At 50.1% G+C, this 17,227-nt stretch overlaps 1 protein-coding gene across 9 annotated transcripts in view; it reads right to left on the bottom strand.

The window, feature by feature from the left end:
* The window catches only part of sec31a (SEC31 homolog A, COPII coat complex component), a 162,391-nt gene extending 145,781 nt beyond the window's left edge, over window positions 1-16,610 (bottom strand). For 8 of the 9 annotated variants that reach the window (XM_072496351.1, XM_072496353.1, XM_072496356.1 and 5 more), the window contains exons 1-2: window positions 16,441-16,610; window positions 308-400 (exon numbers count right to left, since the gene is read on the bottom strand). In XM_072496351.1, coding sequence (XP_072352452.1) covers window positions 308-386 — 79 coding nt within the window. In that variant the 5' untranslated portion in view covers window positions 387-400; window positions 16,441-16,610. The remainder of the gene's footprint in view (window positions 1-307; window positions 401-16,440) is intronic. The other variant, XM_072496354.1, reaches the window with a different exon arrangement.
* Between the last annotated feature and the right edge of the window lie 617 nt (window positions 16,611-17,227).

Genomic DNA, 17,227 nt, shown 5'->3' with positions numbered 1-17,227 from the left:
TAGCTCAGCAAACCACTCAATATTCAAAGAACTGCCACCATCTTTTCAGGGTAACTTGACATGGACAATAAACGTGGTCTTGCCAATGTTACTCACCTAACAATGAGAATTATTTTTTAAATTAACGTTTAAGTCTCTGTTTCATCCTGCTGCTTTGACGGAGGCCAGTTGACTCACATTTATCTATATCAGTTAGGCCATTTTACATGGACCAGCTATACTCTTCTTGTGAGATGCACTGTTTGTTAATTGTTTGAATTTCTCGAATTGTTATTCAACTGCAACTTCAAGCCAGTAGTGTTCTTACCTGCAGCCAGGTAAATAGGGTGTTGACGTGCTGGACTCCATGCTTGGATAGCAGTCCGATTGATTTCCTTAAGCTTCATTCTTGCTTGCCAAGCTGGGAAAAGATAAAAAAGTATGTCAGTGCTTGAAGTTGGCATTAAAAACAAAAAGAATAAAGAACAGCAGTTATTACAAAGTTGCTCAACAATTGAAATTTCAAGGTGGGGGGAGGGGTCACGGTCATTGGAACCTTAATAGTCAGGGTTCGATGGGCCGGGGAGGGGTGAATGGTGGGGGGGATGGGAATGATACTGGGTGAGAGGTTTTCAAGATGGGGAGTTTCTGAAGGGGGGTGACTAGGGGAGGGGGAAAGAGTTTGGAATATGGTAATGTACCAAAATTTGGACAGGTCCCCGCCCAACTCACTGGCCCCTTGGGGGCGGACCCATGGAGGTTTTTACATCCGCAGGACAGGGAGTATTTGTTCTTTTTGCTGGTGCATAAGGTGTACTCGAGGATCGACTTTTTCGTGGTGGGGAAGGTGCTGCTAGTTGGGGTAAGGAAGGCAGAGTATTCGGTGATCGGGGTATCAGACCATGCTCTGCACTGGGTGGATGTGGTCTTGGAGATGGGTTCAGCCCAGAGGCTGGTGTGGAGGTTAGATGTGTGTTTGCTGGCAGTCCCGAACTTTTGCCCTAGAAGGGGAAGGTGATGGAGGAGTATGCGGAGTTTAACTGGAATGGTGAGGTCTCGGCATCGGTGGTCTGGGAGGCATTGAAGACGTAGTGAGGGAAGAGGCCATTTCATTTGATGCAAAGGTGGATAGGGAGGTGCAGGAGAAATGACATATAGAGGGGACTTTGGAGGTAGATGGGAGATATGCGGAGGACCCAGAGCGGGGACATTTGGTGAGGAGTTGCAGGTGATATTTAATCTTCTATCCACAGAGAGCATGGTCCAGTAGTTCAGTCGAGTGAGGGGGGTCGTCTATGAGTATCGTGAGAAAGCCAGTCGATTGCTGGCGGGACACAGTTCTGTCAGCAGGCGAGGGAGATCGTGCAGATTAGGGATGGGACGGATGGGTTGGTGGTGGCGCCGGAGCAGGTGAATAGCGTGCTTGAAGACTTTTATAGGGACTTGTATAAGTCGGAGCCACCAGAGGATGAGGGAATTTTTATAATAATAATAATCTCTATTAGTGTCACAAGTAGGCTTACATTAACGCTGCAATGAAGTTACTGTGAAAATCCCCTCATGGCCACACTTCGGCACCTGGAGAGTCTGGAGGTGGGGAAGGAGGAGGACGGGATTGGAGGAGCTAATGGGGGTGGAAGATGTGGAGGCAACAATAGGGAAGATGCAGGACTTCTGGTTGCGGCTATGCCTAGGTAGGTCGCACGTTCGGCAGCTCCCGCCGGGAACGGAATTTTGGGCTCTTCAGAAGGGCCCCAACGGCAATTGTTCGACGGCTTCCAGTGTGGGAAGGTGACAGCAAGGTCCCCCCGACATTATATGGATTGGACCAGGAGTGGAGCGGCTAAAAAAGTGATCCTGGCGCGAAAGGTGCGAGGGAGGAAAAGCAAGATGGCGGCGGGTGGAGACCAAGCAGCGTGGGCGCAGTGGTCGCAGGAGTTTCTTAAACGCTGCTTTGAAGAGCTGAAGACAGAAATGCTGGCGCCAATGAAGGCGGCGATTGAGAAGCTTGTGGAGACCCAGAAGGCCCAAGGGGCGGCGATCCGGGAGGTACGGCAAAAAGCTTCGGAAAACGAGGACGAGATCTTGGGCCTGGCAGTGAAGGTGGAGGCGCACGAGACGCTGCACAAGGGGTGGGCGGAAAAATTAGAGGACCTGGAGAATAGGTTGAGGAGGAAGAATCTTCGGATTCTGGGTCTCCCTGAAGGAGTGGAGGGGCCCGATGTCGGGGCATATATGAGCACGATGCTCAATTCGCTGATGGGCGCGGGAGCTTTCCCAAGGCCCCTGGAGCTGGATGGGGCTCATCAGGTCCTGGCAAGGAGACCCAAAGCCAACCAGCCGCCAAGGGCTGTAGTGGTGAGGTTCCACCGCTTTGTGGACAGAGTGTGTCCTGAGATGGGCCAAAAAAGAGCAGAGCAGCAGGTGGGAGAACACGGAGATCCGAATTTATCAGGACTGGAGTGCGGAGGTGGCTAAGAAGAGGGCTGGTTTTAACCGGGCTAAGGCGGTGCTCCATCGGAAGGAGGTGAAGTTCCGGATGCTGCAGCCAGCGCGACTGTGGGTCACGTTCCAAGATCGGCACCACTATTTTGAAACGCCTGATGAGGCATGGAACTTTATACAGACTGAAAAAGTTGGACTCAAATTAAGTGTTTGTCGTGGGGGGGTGTTTACTGTGTTTACCGCGTTTGGGGTATGTTCTTTTTGTTTTGGTGCTGGGTGGGGATGGGTGAATGGATTTGATGTGGGGGCTGTAGTGTTGGAGGGGCAGGGCCCCACGAAGGAAGAGGGGGATGGAGGCCCAGAGATGGGGAGTTGGGGTAAGGCCGCCAAAAGGAGCTGGCCAGAGGGGGCAGGGCCGGCTCAGGAAAGCGCGGGCTTTTTCCCGCGTTAGGGATGGATGGGGGCAGGGGGCAGTGCTGGAGAGGAGTGCACACTGACTGCCAAGGGGTGGGGGATTCTCACACTGGGGGGGGTCGATGGAATGGCGGGAGAGGCCAGGGTCAGCAGGAGTCAGCTGACTTACGGGAGTGTCATGGGGGGAGCAAAATGGCTAGATGAGGATCTAGCGGGGGGGGGGGGGGGCTGGGTTGCTACTGCATTGGCCAAAGGGGAGCTGGAAGTAGGAAAGGTAGTCGGGGCGGGGGTCCGGTGCGGGAGGCGCGGGCACGTGGCTGGCCTAGAAAAGGAGATGGCTAGTCGGCAGGGAGTGGGAGGGTGGGGGGATACTGGTGGGGAAGCGGGTGTTGTTCGAGGCACTGAATATTGTAGTGGATAATGGTGGTCGATATGTGATGGTGAGTGGTAGGTTGCAGGGGGTGCGGGTGGTACTGGTGAACGTATATGCCAGGACGGGTAAGAGGCCGGCTGCGGCCAAGGTGCTCAGGGGGTTTATGGTCCAGATGGGGGAGGGGAGAGGATCCATGGAGGTTTGCCAGGCCGCTGGTCAGGGAATTTTCCTTCTTTTCCCACGCCCATAGAGCCTACACCCGGATAGATTTTTTCATTTTGAGTAGGGCGTTAATCCCGAAAGTGGAGGAAACTGAATATTCGGCCATAGCCATCTCGGACCACGCCCCGCATTGGGTGGAGCTGGAGTTGGGGGAGGAGAGGGACCAGCGCCCGCTGTGGCGCCCTGATGTGGGACTGTTGGCGGATGAGGGTGTGTGCGGACGGGTACGGGGGTGTATTGAAAGATATTTGGAGGCCAACGACAACGGGGAGGTGCAGGTGGGGGTAGTATGGGAGGCGTTGAAGGCGGTGGTCAGGGGAGAGCGAATTTCCATTCGGGCCCACAGGGAGAAGAGAGGGGAGGGAGAGGTTGGTGGGGGAGATTCTAAGGGTAGACAGGAGGTATGCAGAAGCCCCCGAGGAGGGGCTACTGAGGGAGCGACGGAACCCGACCTGTTGACCACGGGGAAAGCAGAGGCACAGTGGAGGAAAGCGCAGGGGGCGATCTATGAGTATGGGGAGAAGACGAGTCGGATGCTGGCACATCAGCTTCGTAAGAGGGAGGAGCGAGGGAGATTGGTGGAGTTAAGGATAGAGGGGGGAATACGGTGCGGAGTGCGGAGAGAATAAACAAGGTATTTAAGGACTTCTATGGGGATCTGTACAGGTCTGAGCCCCCAGTGGGGGAGATGGGGATGCGACGATTCCTAGATCAGCTGAGGTTCCCGAGGATGCAGGAGGAGGTGGTGGCTGGTTTGGGGGTGCCGATTGGGCTGGAGGAGCTGGTTAAAGGATTGGGGAGCATGCAGGCGGGGAAGGCCCCGGGGCCGGATGGGTTCCGGTTGAATTCTACAGGAAATACGTGGACCTGCTGGGCCTGTTGCTAGTGAGGACTTTTAATAAGGAGAGGGAGGGGGGGACCCTGCCCCCGACAATGTCCAGGGCGCTGATTTCTTTGATCTTGAAGCGGGATAAGGATCCATTGCAATGTGGGTCGTATAGACCGATCTCGCTCCTCATTGTTGACGCTAAGTTGCTGGCGAAGGTGCTGGCTACGAGAATTGAGGACTGTGTCCCGGGGGTGATTCATGAGGACCAGACGGGATTTGTGAAGGGTAGGCAGCTAAATACAAATGTGCAGAGGCTCCTCGGTGGAGGGGGAAGCGGAGGTAGTGGCAGCTATGGACGCGGAGAAGGCCTTTGATTGGGTGGAGTGGGAATATCTTTGGGAAGTGTTGCGGAGGTTTGGGTTTGGGGAAGGGTTCATCAGCTGGGTCAGGCTGCTATATAGAGCCCCAGTGGCGAGTGTGGCTACAAACCGGCGGAGGTCGGAGTACTTTCGGCTGTACCGGGGGACAAGGCAGGGGTGCCCCTTATCCCCCTTGTTGTTTGCACTGGCAATTGAGCCTCTGGCCATGGCACTGAGGGAGTCCAGGAAATGGAGGGGACTGGTCCGGGAGGGGGGGGGGGGGGAAAGAGGAACACCGGGTGTCGTTGTATGCCGTGACCTGTTGTTGTACGTGGCGGATCCAGTGGAGGGGATGGCGGAGGTCATGTGGATCCTTAGGGAGTTTGGGGACTTTTCGGGGTATAAACTCAACGTAGGGAAAAGTGAGCTCTTTGTGGTGCATTCAGGGGACCAGTAGGGGGATAGACGAGCTACCGCTGAAGAGGGCGGAAAGGAGCTTTCGGTACCTCGGGATCCAAGTAGCTAGGTGTTGGGGGGCCCTGCACAATCTCAATTTGACATGGTTGGGGGAGCAGATGGAGGAGGATTTTAAAAGATGGGATATGCTGCCACTCTCACTAGCGGGCAGGGTGCAGTCGGTCAAAATGACGGTCCTCACGAGGTTTCTCTTTGTGTTCCAGTGGATTGGATTGGATTTGTTTATTGTCACGTGTACCGAGGTGCAGTGAAAAGTATTTTTCTGCGAGCAGCTCAACAGATCATTAAGTACATGAGAAGAAAAGGGAAAGAAAGAAAATACATAATAGGGCAACACAACATATACAATGTAACTACATAAGCACTGGCATCGGATGAAGCATACAGGGTGTAGTGTTAATGAAGTCAGTCCATAAGAGGGTCATTTAGGAGTCTGGTGACACTGGGGAAGAAGCTGTTTTTGAGTCTGTTCGTGCATGTTCTCAGACTTCTGTATCTCCTGCCCGATAGAAGAAGTTGGAAGAGTGAGTAAGCCGGGTGGGAGGGATCTTTGATTATACTGCCCGCTTTCCCCAGGCAGCGGGAGGTGTAGATGGAGTCAATGGATGGGAGGCAGGTTCGTGTGATGGACTGGGCGGTGTTCGCGACTCTCTGAAGTTTCTTGCGGTCCTGGGCCAAGCAGTTGCCATACCAGGCTGTGATGCAGCCTGATAGGATGCTTTCTATGGTGCATCTGTAAAAGTTGGTAAGAGTCAATGTGGACATGCCGAATTTCCTTAGTTTCCTGGGGAAGTAAAGGCGCTGTTGTGTTTTCTTGGTGGTAGCGTCGACGTGGGTGGACCAGGACAGATTTTTGGAGATGTGCACCCCTAGGAATTTGAAACAGTGCCTTCCCATTATGATCCCCAAGACCTTTTTCAAACGGGTACGCAGGAGCATCATGGGATTTGTGTGGGCGAATAAGACTCCGAGGGTGAAGAGGGTGTTTTTGGAGTGTAGCAGGGACAGGGGGGTGCTGGCGCTGCCGAATTTGTGTGACTATTATTGGGCAGCCAATGTGGCGATGATCCGGAAGTGGGTAATGGAGGGAGAGGGGGCGGCGTGGAAGAGGCTAGAGATGGCGTCCTGTGTGGGCACGAGCCTGAGGGCGCTGGTGACGGCACCGCTGCCGCTCTCGCCAACAAGGTACACCACGAGTCCGGTGGTGGCAGCGACACTGAAAATCTGGGGGCAGTGGAGGCGACACAGGGGCGAGGTGGGAGCCTCGGTTTGGTTCCCAATTCAGGAGAATCATCAGTTCGTCCCGGGAAAGATGGATGGGGGGATTTGGAGCTGGCATCGGGCAGGGATTAGAAGAATGGGGGACCTGTTCATCGATGGGACGTTTGCGAGCCTAGGGGAGTTGGAGGAGAAGTTTGGGTTACCCCCGGGAAACGCTTTCAGGTACATGCAAATGAGGGCGTTTGTGAGGCGGCAGGTGAGGAAATTCCCGCTGCTTCCGGCACGTGGGATTCAGGACAGGGGGATTTCGGGTGTATGGGTTGGAGAAGGCAAGGTTTTGGCGATTTACCAGGAGCTGAAGGAAGAGGAGGAGGCCTCGGTGGAGGAGTTAAAGGGCAAGTGGGAGGAGGAGCTTGGGGAGGAGATAGATGAGGGTCTGTGGGCTGATGCCCTGAGTAGGGTTAATTCTTCCTCCTCTTGCGCCAGGCTCAGCCTAATACAGTTACTCACAGAGCGCATATGACAGGGGCGAGGTTGAGTAGGTTCTTTGGGGTGGAGGACAGATGTGGGAGGTGCTCGGGGAGCCCAGCAAATCATGTCCATATGTTCTGGTCGTGCCCGGCGCTGGATGGGTTTTGGAGGGGTTTTGCGAGGATTATGTCCAAGGTGGTGAACGCCCGCGTCAAGCCGAGCTGGGGGCTGGCATTATTTGGGGTACTGGACGAGCCGGGAGTGCAGGAGGCGAAAGAGGCCGGTATTGTCCTTTGTGTCCCTGGTAGCCCGGCGGAGGATTTTGCTACTATGGAAAGATGCGAAGCCCCCTAAGTGTGGAAGCTTGGATCAATGACATGGCAGGGTTCATCAAGTTGGAGAGGATAAAATTTGCCTTGCGAGGGTCTGTGCAAGGGTTCTCCAGGCGGTGGCAACCGTTCCTAGACTATCTCGCGGAGCGTTAGGAGGAGGTCAGCAGCAGCCCAAGGGCCGGGGTGGGGGGGGGGGGGCTTCTTTTGAGGTGGCGTTTGGGTGAAGGTGTTTTTTTTCCCCCCCTATTTGTGTTTTTAAATGTTATATGGGGGGTTATTGTATATGGGGGAAATCCAATGTATAATTTCTGATTGTTGTGTTCTTGTTTCTTTCTTTTTGTTGGCGGGGTTTGTTGAAAATTTGTTGAAAAATTTGAATAAATAATTTTTTTTTAAATAGGGAAGATGCAGTCGGGTAAGATGCTGGGACCATTTGGGTTCCTGCCGGAAAAAATTCACGGATAAGTTGGCACCGCTGATGGTAGAAACGTTTGAGGACGTGATGGTTAGGGGAATATTGCCGGAGACAATGGGCAGGCATCCATCTCACTATTACTTAAAAAGGAGAAGGGTCCAATGGAGTATGGGTCGTACAGGCCCATTTCTCTAATGCTAAGATATTGGCAAAGGTGTTAGCAGTGAGGTTGGGGGAGTGCCTTTGCAAAGGTGATGGGGGAGGATCAGACAGGGTTTGCCAAGGGCAGACTGCTGAACATGGTGCTTTCTCTGGCGGAAGGAGGGAGCTGGAGGCGACACAGATTGAGTGGAGTTATTGGTTTGCGGTGCTGGAGAAGTTTGGGATGGGGCCTAAGTTTGTGGCATGGGTGAAATTGTTATACAAGGATCTGACAGCATGTGTGCAGACTAACTCGAGCTACTTTCCACTTCTGTTTGCGCTGGTGATTGAGCCCTTGGCCATTGCCCTGAGGGGTTTGGGGTGCACTAGGGGGTGACTCTGTACGCGGACGGTCTGCTGCTGTACATCTTGGACCTGAGCTCATCGGTGAGGGATATAATGGGGTTGCCAAGGAAACTTTGGGCGTTTGAGTTTCAAGTTAAATTTAGGGAAAAGCAAATATTTTGTGGTGTCGCCTCCAGGCACAGGGGCGGGAGTGGGAGGGTTGCCATTCCAGGCAGCGGCAACTCATTTTAGGTATTTGGGACTGGGCACAAATACGTAAGCTTAATTTCACGAGCCTGGTGGGAAGGGTGAAGGAGGAATTGGTGCGATTGGACAGTCTCCCCTTGTCGCTGGCAGGCCGGGTGCAGGCAGTAAAGATGAACATTCTGCCACGGTTCCAGGTCGGGGGGAGGGGGTTGTCCCTTCTGAATTTGTTACACTATTACTGGGCGGTGAATGCAGAGAAGGTGCAGGGCTAGGGTAGAGAGACGGAGGCTTTGTGGTTGCGATGGAGGCGGGTTCTTGTAAAGGGTCGGGGTTGCAGGCGCTGGCAATGGCACCACGACTGTTTGTTCCAGGAACATAATTGGGTAGTCCTGTGGTGGTAGCCACGTGGACGATTTGGAGGCAATTCCGACAGCGGTTTAAGTTGAGGGCAGAATCGAGGGTGATGCCGATAAGAGGAAACCATAGGTTGGAGCCAAGGAGGATGGATGCGAGTTTCCAGGGAGCGGAGGAGAAAGGGGTGAAAGAGAAGTAGGATCTGTTTTTGATGGGGTGGTTTGCAAGCTTGGAGAAGTTGGGGGTGAAGTTTGGGCTCCAACGTGAGGAAGGCTTCAGGTACATGTAGGTGCGTAACTTTGCAAGAAAGGTCTTCCCAAACTTTCCGGTGGCACAGTCCTCCTTGTTGCTGGAGATGCTCTTGGTGGGGTGAGGTCATTTTGTCGATTTACAGTAGGATCATGGAGGAGGATAAGGTGTCCATGGAAAGGATTACGGTCAAGTGGGAGGAAGAGTTGTGGATGGTGTTGGAGGAGGGATTGTGGTGCTAAGGGTCAATGCCTCAACCTCGTGTGCAAGGCTGGGGTTGATTCAATTAAAAGTGGTGTACAGGGTACACTTAACGAAGGTGAGGACGAGCCAGCTGTTTGAGGGGGTGGAGGATAGCTGCAAACGGTGTGGAAGGGGCCCAGCCAATTATATCCATATGTTCTGGTCCTGCCCGAAATTGGAGAAATTTTGGGGGTCATTTTTCAGCATCATGTCTGAGGTTCTACATGTGGATTTGGAGCCAAGTCCCCTTGAGGCCACATTCGGGGTATCAGACCTGCTGGAGTTGCAGATGGGAGTGGGGACAGATGTTTTAGCCTCTGCCTTGTTGATCACTCGCAAGCGGGTTCTGTTAGGTTGGAGGTCAGAGGTCAGCTTTGCCCCCCCTATGCCTTGGCGTGGCTGGGGGGATCTAATGGAGTTCCTGTATTTGGAGAAGGTAAAATTTGCTGAGAAGGGTAGATGAGGAGTTCCACAAGAGATGTTTATCTTACACTTTGGGGCTCTGGTTGCCATCAAGGGGTTGTGTTTTAAAACATTGAAAATTTGAATAAAAATATTTTTCAAATAAAAACAATTGAATTTCATTCACAAGCGGGTGGCACGGTGGCACAGTGGTTAGCACTGCTGTCTCACGGCGCTGAGGTCCCAGGTTCGATCCCGGCCCCAGGTCACTGTCCTTGTGGAGTTTGCACATTCTCCCGGTGTCTCACCCCCACAACCCAAAGACATGCAGGGTACGTGGATTGGCCACGCTAAATTGGCAAAACAAAAATTGGGTACTCTAAATTTTAAAAAACAAGAACTTCATTCAGAAGCATCAAATATGCATAGGATATCTTTATATAGGATAATTTGTTATTGGAGGAGAGGAGGAGGAGGTGAGAGAAAGAGAGACACCCAGTGGGTCAGAATGGAGGAATGTCTGTGCAGGGGATCAGGGCTGAGGGTCTTGGCAACAGCACCGCTCCCAATGACCCTGGCTAAATATTCGGGGAGTCCGGTGGTGGTGGCGACGTTGAAGATGTGGAAGCAGTTGAGGCAGCACTAGGTTGTTGGGGGAACCATAGGTTTGAGCCAGGGAAGTGGGATGGGAGTTTTCGGAGATGGGAGTTGAGGTATTAAAGAATTTGTTTCTGAGAGGCCATTTTGCGAGACTGGAGGAGTTGGGGGGAGCAGTATGGGCTGGGGGCAGGGGCGGTATTTAGATATCTACAGGTCCGAGATTTTGCCAGGAAGGAGGTTCAAAGATTCCCCGATAGCGCCGGCCTCCACATTGCTGGAGGAGATATTGACGGCAGGAGGAAATGGAGAGTGGGGTGGTGTCGGCGATCTTGCAGAGGATTCTGGGGAGGACAAGGTATCATTGAAGGGGATTAAAGTGAAGTGGGAGGAAGAGTTGGGGGAGGATATGGAAGATGGGCTGTGGTGTGAGGTGCTCCGGAGGGTGAATGCCTCACCCATGTGTGGAAGGCTGTGGCTGATACAGTTGAAGGTGGTGTGTCCGGCACACCTCATGAGGACGAGGATGAGCCGACTCTTTGAGGGGGTGGAGGATATGTGTGAATGCTGTGGGGGGAGCTCCGCAAACCACGGCCACATGTTTTGGTCCTGTCCGGAATTGGAGGGAGCTCTTTACGGTCATCTCGGGCCCGGTGCATGTGAGGTTCGAACCAGGGCCCCTAGAAGCCATATTCAGGGTGTCGGACCAGCCTGGGCTGGAGGCGGGTGCGGGGGCAGATCTCTTGGCCTTCGCCTCACTGATTGCCCGAAGGCAGGTCCTGTTGGGGTGGTCAGCTTCTCCGCCCTGTTGCTCGGCGTGGCAGGGGAGTCTGCTGGAATTAAACGCTCGAGAAGGTGAAGTTTGAGCTGAGGGGGAGGATGGAAGGGTTCTACAATTCATGGGCATTATTTATCCTGCACTTTCAAGAATTGGAGGTCATCGCACATTGGAGGGGTGGGGGGGGGGTGGCTGGTGGTTGAGTGCATTGTTTATTGTTTACCATGTACGGGATGACCCCACCTTTCATCAAACCCCCCTGAAGAGCCCCTGAACTCATACTCTATCTTCTCTAATTGCAGGAAGTTGTACAGGTCACCCAGCCATGCCGCTACCCTTGGTGGCGATGCCGACTGCCACTCCAGCGAAATTTGTCGCCGTGCAATCAGAGAGGCGAAGGCCACAACATCGGCCTTCCTCCTCTCCATGAGCTCCGGCTTCTCTGAAACCCCAAATGTCGCCACCAAAGGGTTCGGGTCCACCTCCTCCTCCATTATCCTGGCTAAGACTGCGAACACTCCCACCCAGAATCTTCCCAATTTTCCGTAACCCTAAAACATGTGCGCATGATTCGCTGGCCCCCACCCACACTAGATAGTGAAATTTCATGGCTGGATCAGATCTATGAAATTTAAAGATGAGCCAATTTTTTTTACATCAACCTCTTTATTTAACTCTTCAGGACGCACGACAACGCAGACTCGCCGATCAGAAACCTATAGCCAAGTTCCGCACACATGAGTACGGCCTCAACCGGGACCTTGGATTCATGTCGCATTACATTCACCCCCCCACCATCTGGCCTGGGCTTGCAAACTCCTACCAACTGTCCTGGCTTGAGACAATTTACACCTCTTTAACCTGTGATTACCACTCTCTCTGGATCTGTAAAGACTTAATTACCTGCAAAGGCTCGCATTAAAAGTATCGTCTTGCATCTTTGTCTATATATGTGTTTCTGGAACCTACCTCTTCATTCACCTGAGGAAGGAGCAGTGCTCCAAAAGCTAGTGATTCGAAATAACCTGTTGGACTTTAACCTGGTGTTGTAAGACTTCTTACTGTGCTCACCCCAGTCCAACACCAGCATCTCCACATCATTTATTTAACTCAACCAATCTTTGGCAAGCAGTAAATAAATGCACTCGGCTGCTACGATGGTCATTCAAGCATCTTTTAGCATGCTAACTGTTGCAAACTAAGCAATGTATTATGCTTCAATCAGAAATTCAGCACAGCCACAGAAACAGGAAGTAGTGTGGTACATCAGAATTCTTAATTTCTATGTACTAAATTTCTAATGCATGTGTTTTTTCCCCCATTGAATTAATTCTAACTGGGTATCACAGCATTGTGACAGCAAATCTCCTGACTCACTTAAACCAGTGATCATAGAATATAAGCACAATACTAGCACATCTCAAAAAAGATTAGAAGTTACACAAGGTTCTTCTTTTACTTCTGCACAATGAAGTCGACATTCAGAATACACTCAATAGTGCACTTTCAGCTGATAACTAAGGAGGAAGCTATTTGCTGTAGCTGATGGTGCAAATGTGCCAAAGGTTTTCTGGTGTCACCCATAAGCAATTTCACGAAGCTGTCAAAAACAGCACATAATTAATTCATTTTCAAGGGGTGGATGTACAAAGGGAAGAGGTAAAATGATTTAGTATTTTTACTCCCATCTCCCTGACAGATCCCCTTAGTGCAACTCCATATTTAGCTGCTTGCAGCAGCCTGTGGGAACGGTCTCCAGTTCCAGATTTCCCCATCACAAAGAGGCAGGTCTCCCCAGGAGACCACCACATAAGTAATTGCATAAATTGACCCTGGGCACTTGACACTCCTGTGGCATGCTACAGTGCGGATGAACAACTATGCTTAAAAAAATAGATTGCAGAATACTAAAAACTGCAAGACCGCCATCACGGGCAGTGGCCTAGGGATTGAATCTTTACAAGGCCCTTCTCCAAACTTCACTCCTCCTTTGAAGATTTACAATCACCCCAACAAACCCAACTGATTATTTGAGGATATACAACGCTAATTTTGCTTACAATGCTAATTTTGCTTACTAAAAATGTAATATTTTTGTTGCTGATGATACTAAAATAGGCTGTACTGTAAGCAGTGTAGACAGAAGCATAAAATTACTCAGAGATATTGGTGGATTAGGTGAATGGGCAAAACCTATGGCAAATTGATGACAATGTAGGCAAATGTGGAATTGCTCATTTTGAATGTATACAGGATATTTTCAAGATAGTAACAGTGTGGTCCAAAGAGACCTTGGGAGCCAGGTGCACAAATTGTTCAAATGTCAAGAACAGAAAATGATAAATAAAAGAATGGAATGCTGGTCTTAATATCTAGTGGACTTGAATACAAGGGGGTAGACATCATGTTTCAGTTATATAAAGCTCTGGTTGTTTTTTTAAATTTAAAGGGCCCAATTTTTTTCCCAATGTAGGGGCAATTCAGCATTGCCAATCCACCTACCTCGCAGACACGGGGAGAATATGCAAAGTCCATACGGACTGTGACGCGGGCTGGGATCAAACCCAGATCTTCAGCACCATGAGGCAGCAGTGCTAAGCACTGCACCATCATGCCGCCCTACAAAGCCATTGTTAGAGCTTACCTAGAAAGGATATATTGGCCTTGGGAGGGATTGCAGCAAAGGTTTAACAGAATGATACCTCGACTCCCAAGAGTTAAATTAGGAGGAGATTACACAAACTTGGGGTTGTTTGCACTGGAATTTACAAAATTATTGGGTGACTCAATCAGAGTTTGAAATAATAAGGGGAATGGATAAGTAGATCAAGAGAAATTATTTCTGCTGGTTGGGAGTTTAGGACTAGGTTGATCCTATCTAAACAGTTTACATTTTAAATTGGAGGTTCAGAGATCTTTCTAAACTAAGAGAGTTGACATGGGCAAAGTTAGGTATATGGGGTTAAGTCAGAGATCAGCCATGATCTCATTGAATGATGGAAAAGGCACAAGAGGCTAAATGGCTTAGTCCTGTTCCCATATCCCCATGTTGCCTATAGTACTGAACACAAGTGAAGTTTAAAATTGATCAATCATGGAAGGACCCATTATGACTCAGGAAGTACACTCTTACTTCCTTTGAAGAACAACTGCCTGTCCTCTCAGATATATTTTGACAAGTAAAAGAACTGCAAAATAAAAAGGGAAATGTATGCATACTTAAAGTAGTAAATCAGGTGCATAATTCTTGAAGTGAGACTCAAACACAAAATCCCTGATTCAAGAGATCAGATTGCTGCCAATAGGTTGGAGGCTAACATAAAAGATGCAATGATCCTTCTCCTATTTTATCAATAAAGAATAAGACCCAAACTAACCGAATTTCCATACATAAGAGAGGTCCAAGAATATTTAATATCATTGCTCCAATTTTAATGAGGAAGTTTTAGGTTGACTTCCATTCTGTACCTGATCTCAGCAGAGACAAAGGCATTAAGAGATTCAGTGACCCTGGGTTTGCAGAAGGGTGGAGGAAAACAAAGGTTCTCACTCTTATTGGAAGGTTGCGTGTGTGGATGACTGTGATGTACCTAAATGTACCTGTGATTCACACACCAAGAATACGTGATGCTTAAGGTGGTAAAAGTTGACATGAAGTGATCAGAAGCAAACAATTGTAAAACTAAAATTCCAATTATTAAGCACCTTTTATGACTTTAGGGTGTCCAAAGCACTTGACATTCAGTAATACTTTTATCGTGTAGATACTGTTCGCAATATTAGAAATGCAGCTATTTGTATACAATAGTCCCACAAGCAGCAAAATCAACAAATAATCTTTTAAAATAAATTTTAGAGCACCCAATTATTTTTTTTCCCCCAATTAAGGGGCAATTTAGTGTGGCCAGTCCATCTACCCTGCACATCTTTTGAGTTGTGGGGGTAAAATCCAGACCGGCATGGGAGAATGTGCAAACTCCACACGGACAGTGACCCAGGGCCAGGATCAAACCCGGGTACTCAACGCTGTGAGGCAGCAGTGCTAACCACTGCACCACCATGCTGCCCTATAGAGGTAGTGGTTACACAGTGATGCACTGTATTTTGTTCAGTATCAAGATTCACTGTTTCCCTCCCACCTTCCTTGGGCAAACAAAAGGATTTTAAGCTTTCATAGAATTAGATCATAGAATTTACAGTGCAGAAGGAGGCCATTCAGCCCATCGAGTCTACACCGGCTCTTGACACGACCACCCTACCCAAGGTCAACACCTCCACCCTGTCCCCATAACCCAGTAACCCCACCCAACACTAAGGGCAATTTCGGACACTAAGGGCAATTTATCATGGCCAATCCACCTAACCTGCACATCTTTGGACTGTGGGAGGAAACCAGAGCACCCGGAAAAAACCCACGCACACACGGGGAGGATGTGCCGACTCCGCACAGACAGTGACCCAAGCCAGAATTGAACCTGGGACCCTGGAGCTGTGAAGCAATTGTGCTAGCCACAATGCTACCGTGCTGCCCCTTTAGAAGATTGTTTCAACCAGCTTTCATTGAATTGCAACATTCACTGTGCTCTTCATCCCGAGAAATGCATATGCTTCTGTTGACCTGTCAAATAATTATTTGCCTCAAGGGCAAGAAAACAAACTTGTGCTTAGCCAGTGCAGGCACCTTGGGCAAATGGCCTCCTTCCATGCTGTAACATTTCTGTGATTAATAGCATCTTCCACGGCCACAGGACATCTTTACAGACAATTAAGTACTTCTTCTGAAGTAGAGTCACTGTTGTGATGCAGAAGATGCAGCAGCCAACTTGTGCACTGCAAGCTCCCATAAACAGCAATCTGCTAACCACCAGATTAGTGTTTTGGAGCTGTTGACTGAGGGGTAAACATTGGCAAAGACACTGGGGATAACTCCCCTGCCCTTCTTTGGACATTTTCAGTCCGCCTGAGGAAGCAGACAGACCTGCCTCGTCTTGGAGACAGCAGATCCGACAGTGCCGGCTCCAGAGTAGTACTCCAGTCCACAACTTCCGAACTGCATAGTCATTTGGATAAAGCATCCCAACACTTACCTGCCTACTCACAGCTAGAGATCAATCAAATTATTTGGAAAACAGGGGCGATCAGGCCAATAACAATGCCTGAACCCAGGCAATGGGAATGATCCAGACCTGCGGCCACTTGTACACATATAGATTAGATAGACAGGTCAGAGGCAGGAGAGTTAGAGCCACAGTAAAATGGTGACATATTGTATACAATGAGTATGGTTACATTAACGAAAACGATACATTGAAACCAGAGACAGACCGGGGGGGTCAAGAAGCAGAGATTATCGCTCACAGAAAGTTGGACCCGTTACAAACAAGTGGAGAAATGAGTTAAGTTTTAGGAACCAGACAGCAGTGAAGTGAAAACAAAAAATCCATTCCGTACAGAGCGGGCGCAACCCGCGGCCCGCCTGCTGCTTTCCCCTCTCCTCAGCTGGGAGGGATTTAACCGGCTACCGAGGCCTAGAGCTGAGGAGGAGGAGGCTTCTCCACAGAGCAGCCCACACACCCCCGCCACTTACCTCCGGCTCCGTGCTGTCGGTGTCCGTGCTGTCGCTCCCGGGCCGCCGGTGTCACAAGTCCACGTCTCCACCAACGTGGCAGCCAAATCAGATTGGACCGACACAGCAACACTTCCGCTTCCTTGGACTGCAGAGTCCGCCCAGCATCGCTGCATCACACAGTGAGTGAGGCGGCAATCCTGCTGCAGAGGCACCAACACACCCAGCCATGCACTGGGCACAAAGAAGTGCAACAAGCCTGTAGTAGAGCAACCACAACATACAGGAACAATCTCCAGTACACCGAGCAATGCAATGAGTATATCTACCTGTAATCACAGTAAGAGAGCAATCACACTGCCGTAGCAATGTCCCATCATGTAACAATCCTGACTAAATGGCTGTATTTGAACAAATGCATAAAGCGGTACAGCACTGAGGAAAAATATATCTGATGAAAGGTCATAGACCTGAAACATTAATTCTGTTTCTCTCTCCACAGATGCTGTCTGACCAACTGAGTAATTCCAGACTTATATGTTGTAAGGTTACTTTTGCAAATGCACCTTGTTGCTTTCTGTGAAATAACCCAGGCATAGCTCCTGTGTTCCTGCCATAAACAGTGCCCTGACTTTAGTTGCAGACGCTCTTGCGATGCTGCTAAAAGACCAACGGCCCAGACCTCATTTGGTGGGGAGAGTTGGTTTTTCACTGGGGCAGATCATTCTCAGTCCAGCCGACACATAAGAATAAACTAATTTGTACTACATTTAGGTTTAACTGCATCAGCGAACCACCTAAGCCATTG

The sequence above is a fragment of the Scyliorhinus torazame genome, chromosome 3 (assembly GCF_047496885.1).
Source record: "Scyliorhinus torazame isolate Kashiwa2021f chromosome 3, sScyTor2.1, whole genome shotgun sequence".
NCBI classification, from domain to species: Eukaryota; Metazoa; Chordata; class Chondrichthyes; order Carcharhiniformes; family Scyliorhinidae; genus Scyliorhinus; species Scyliorhinus torazame.
Note: the sequence above shows the minus strand (reverse complement) of the source record. Positions and strands in the feature narration are given on the sequence as shown.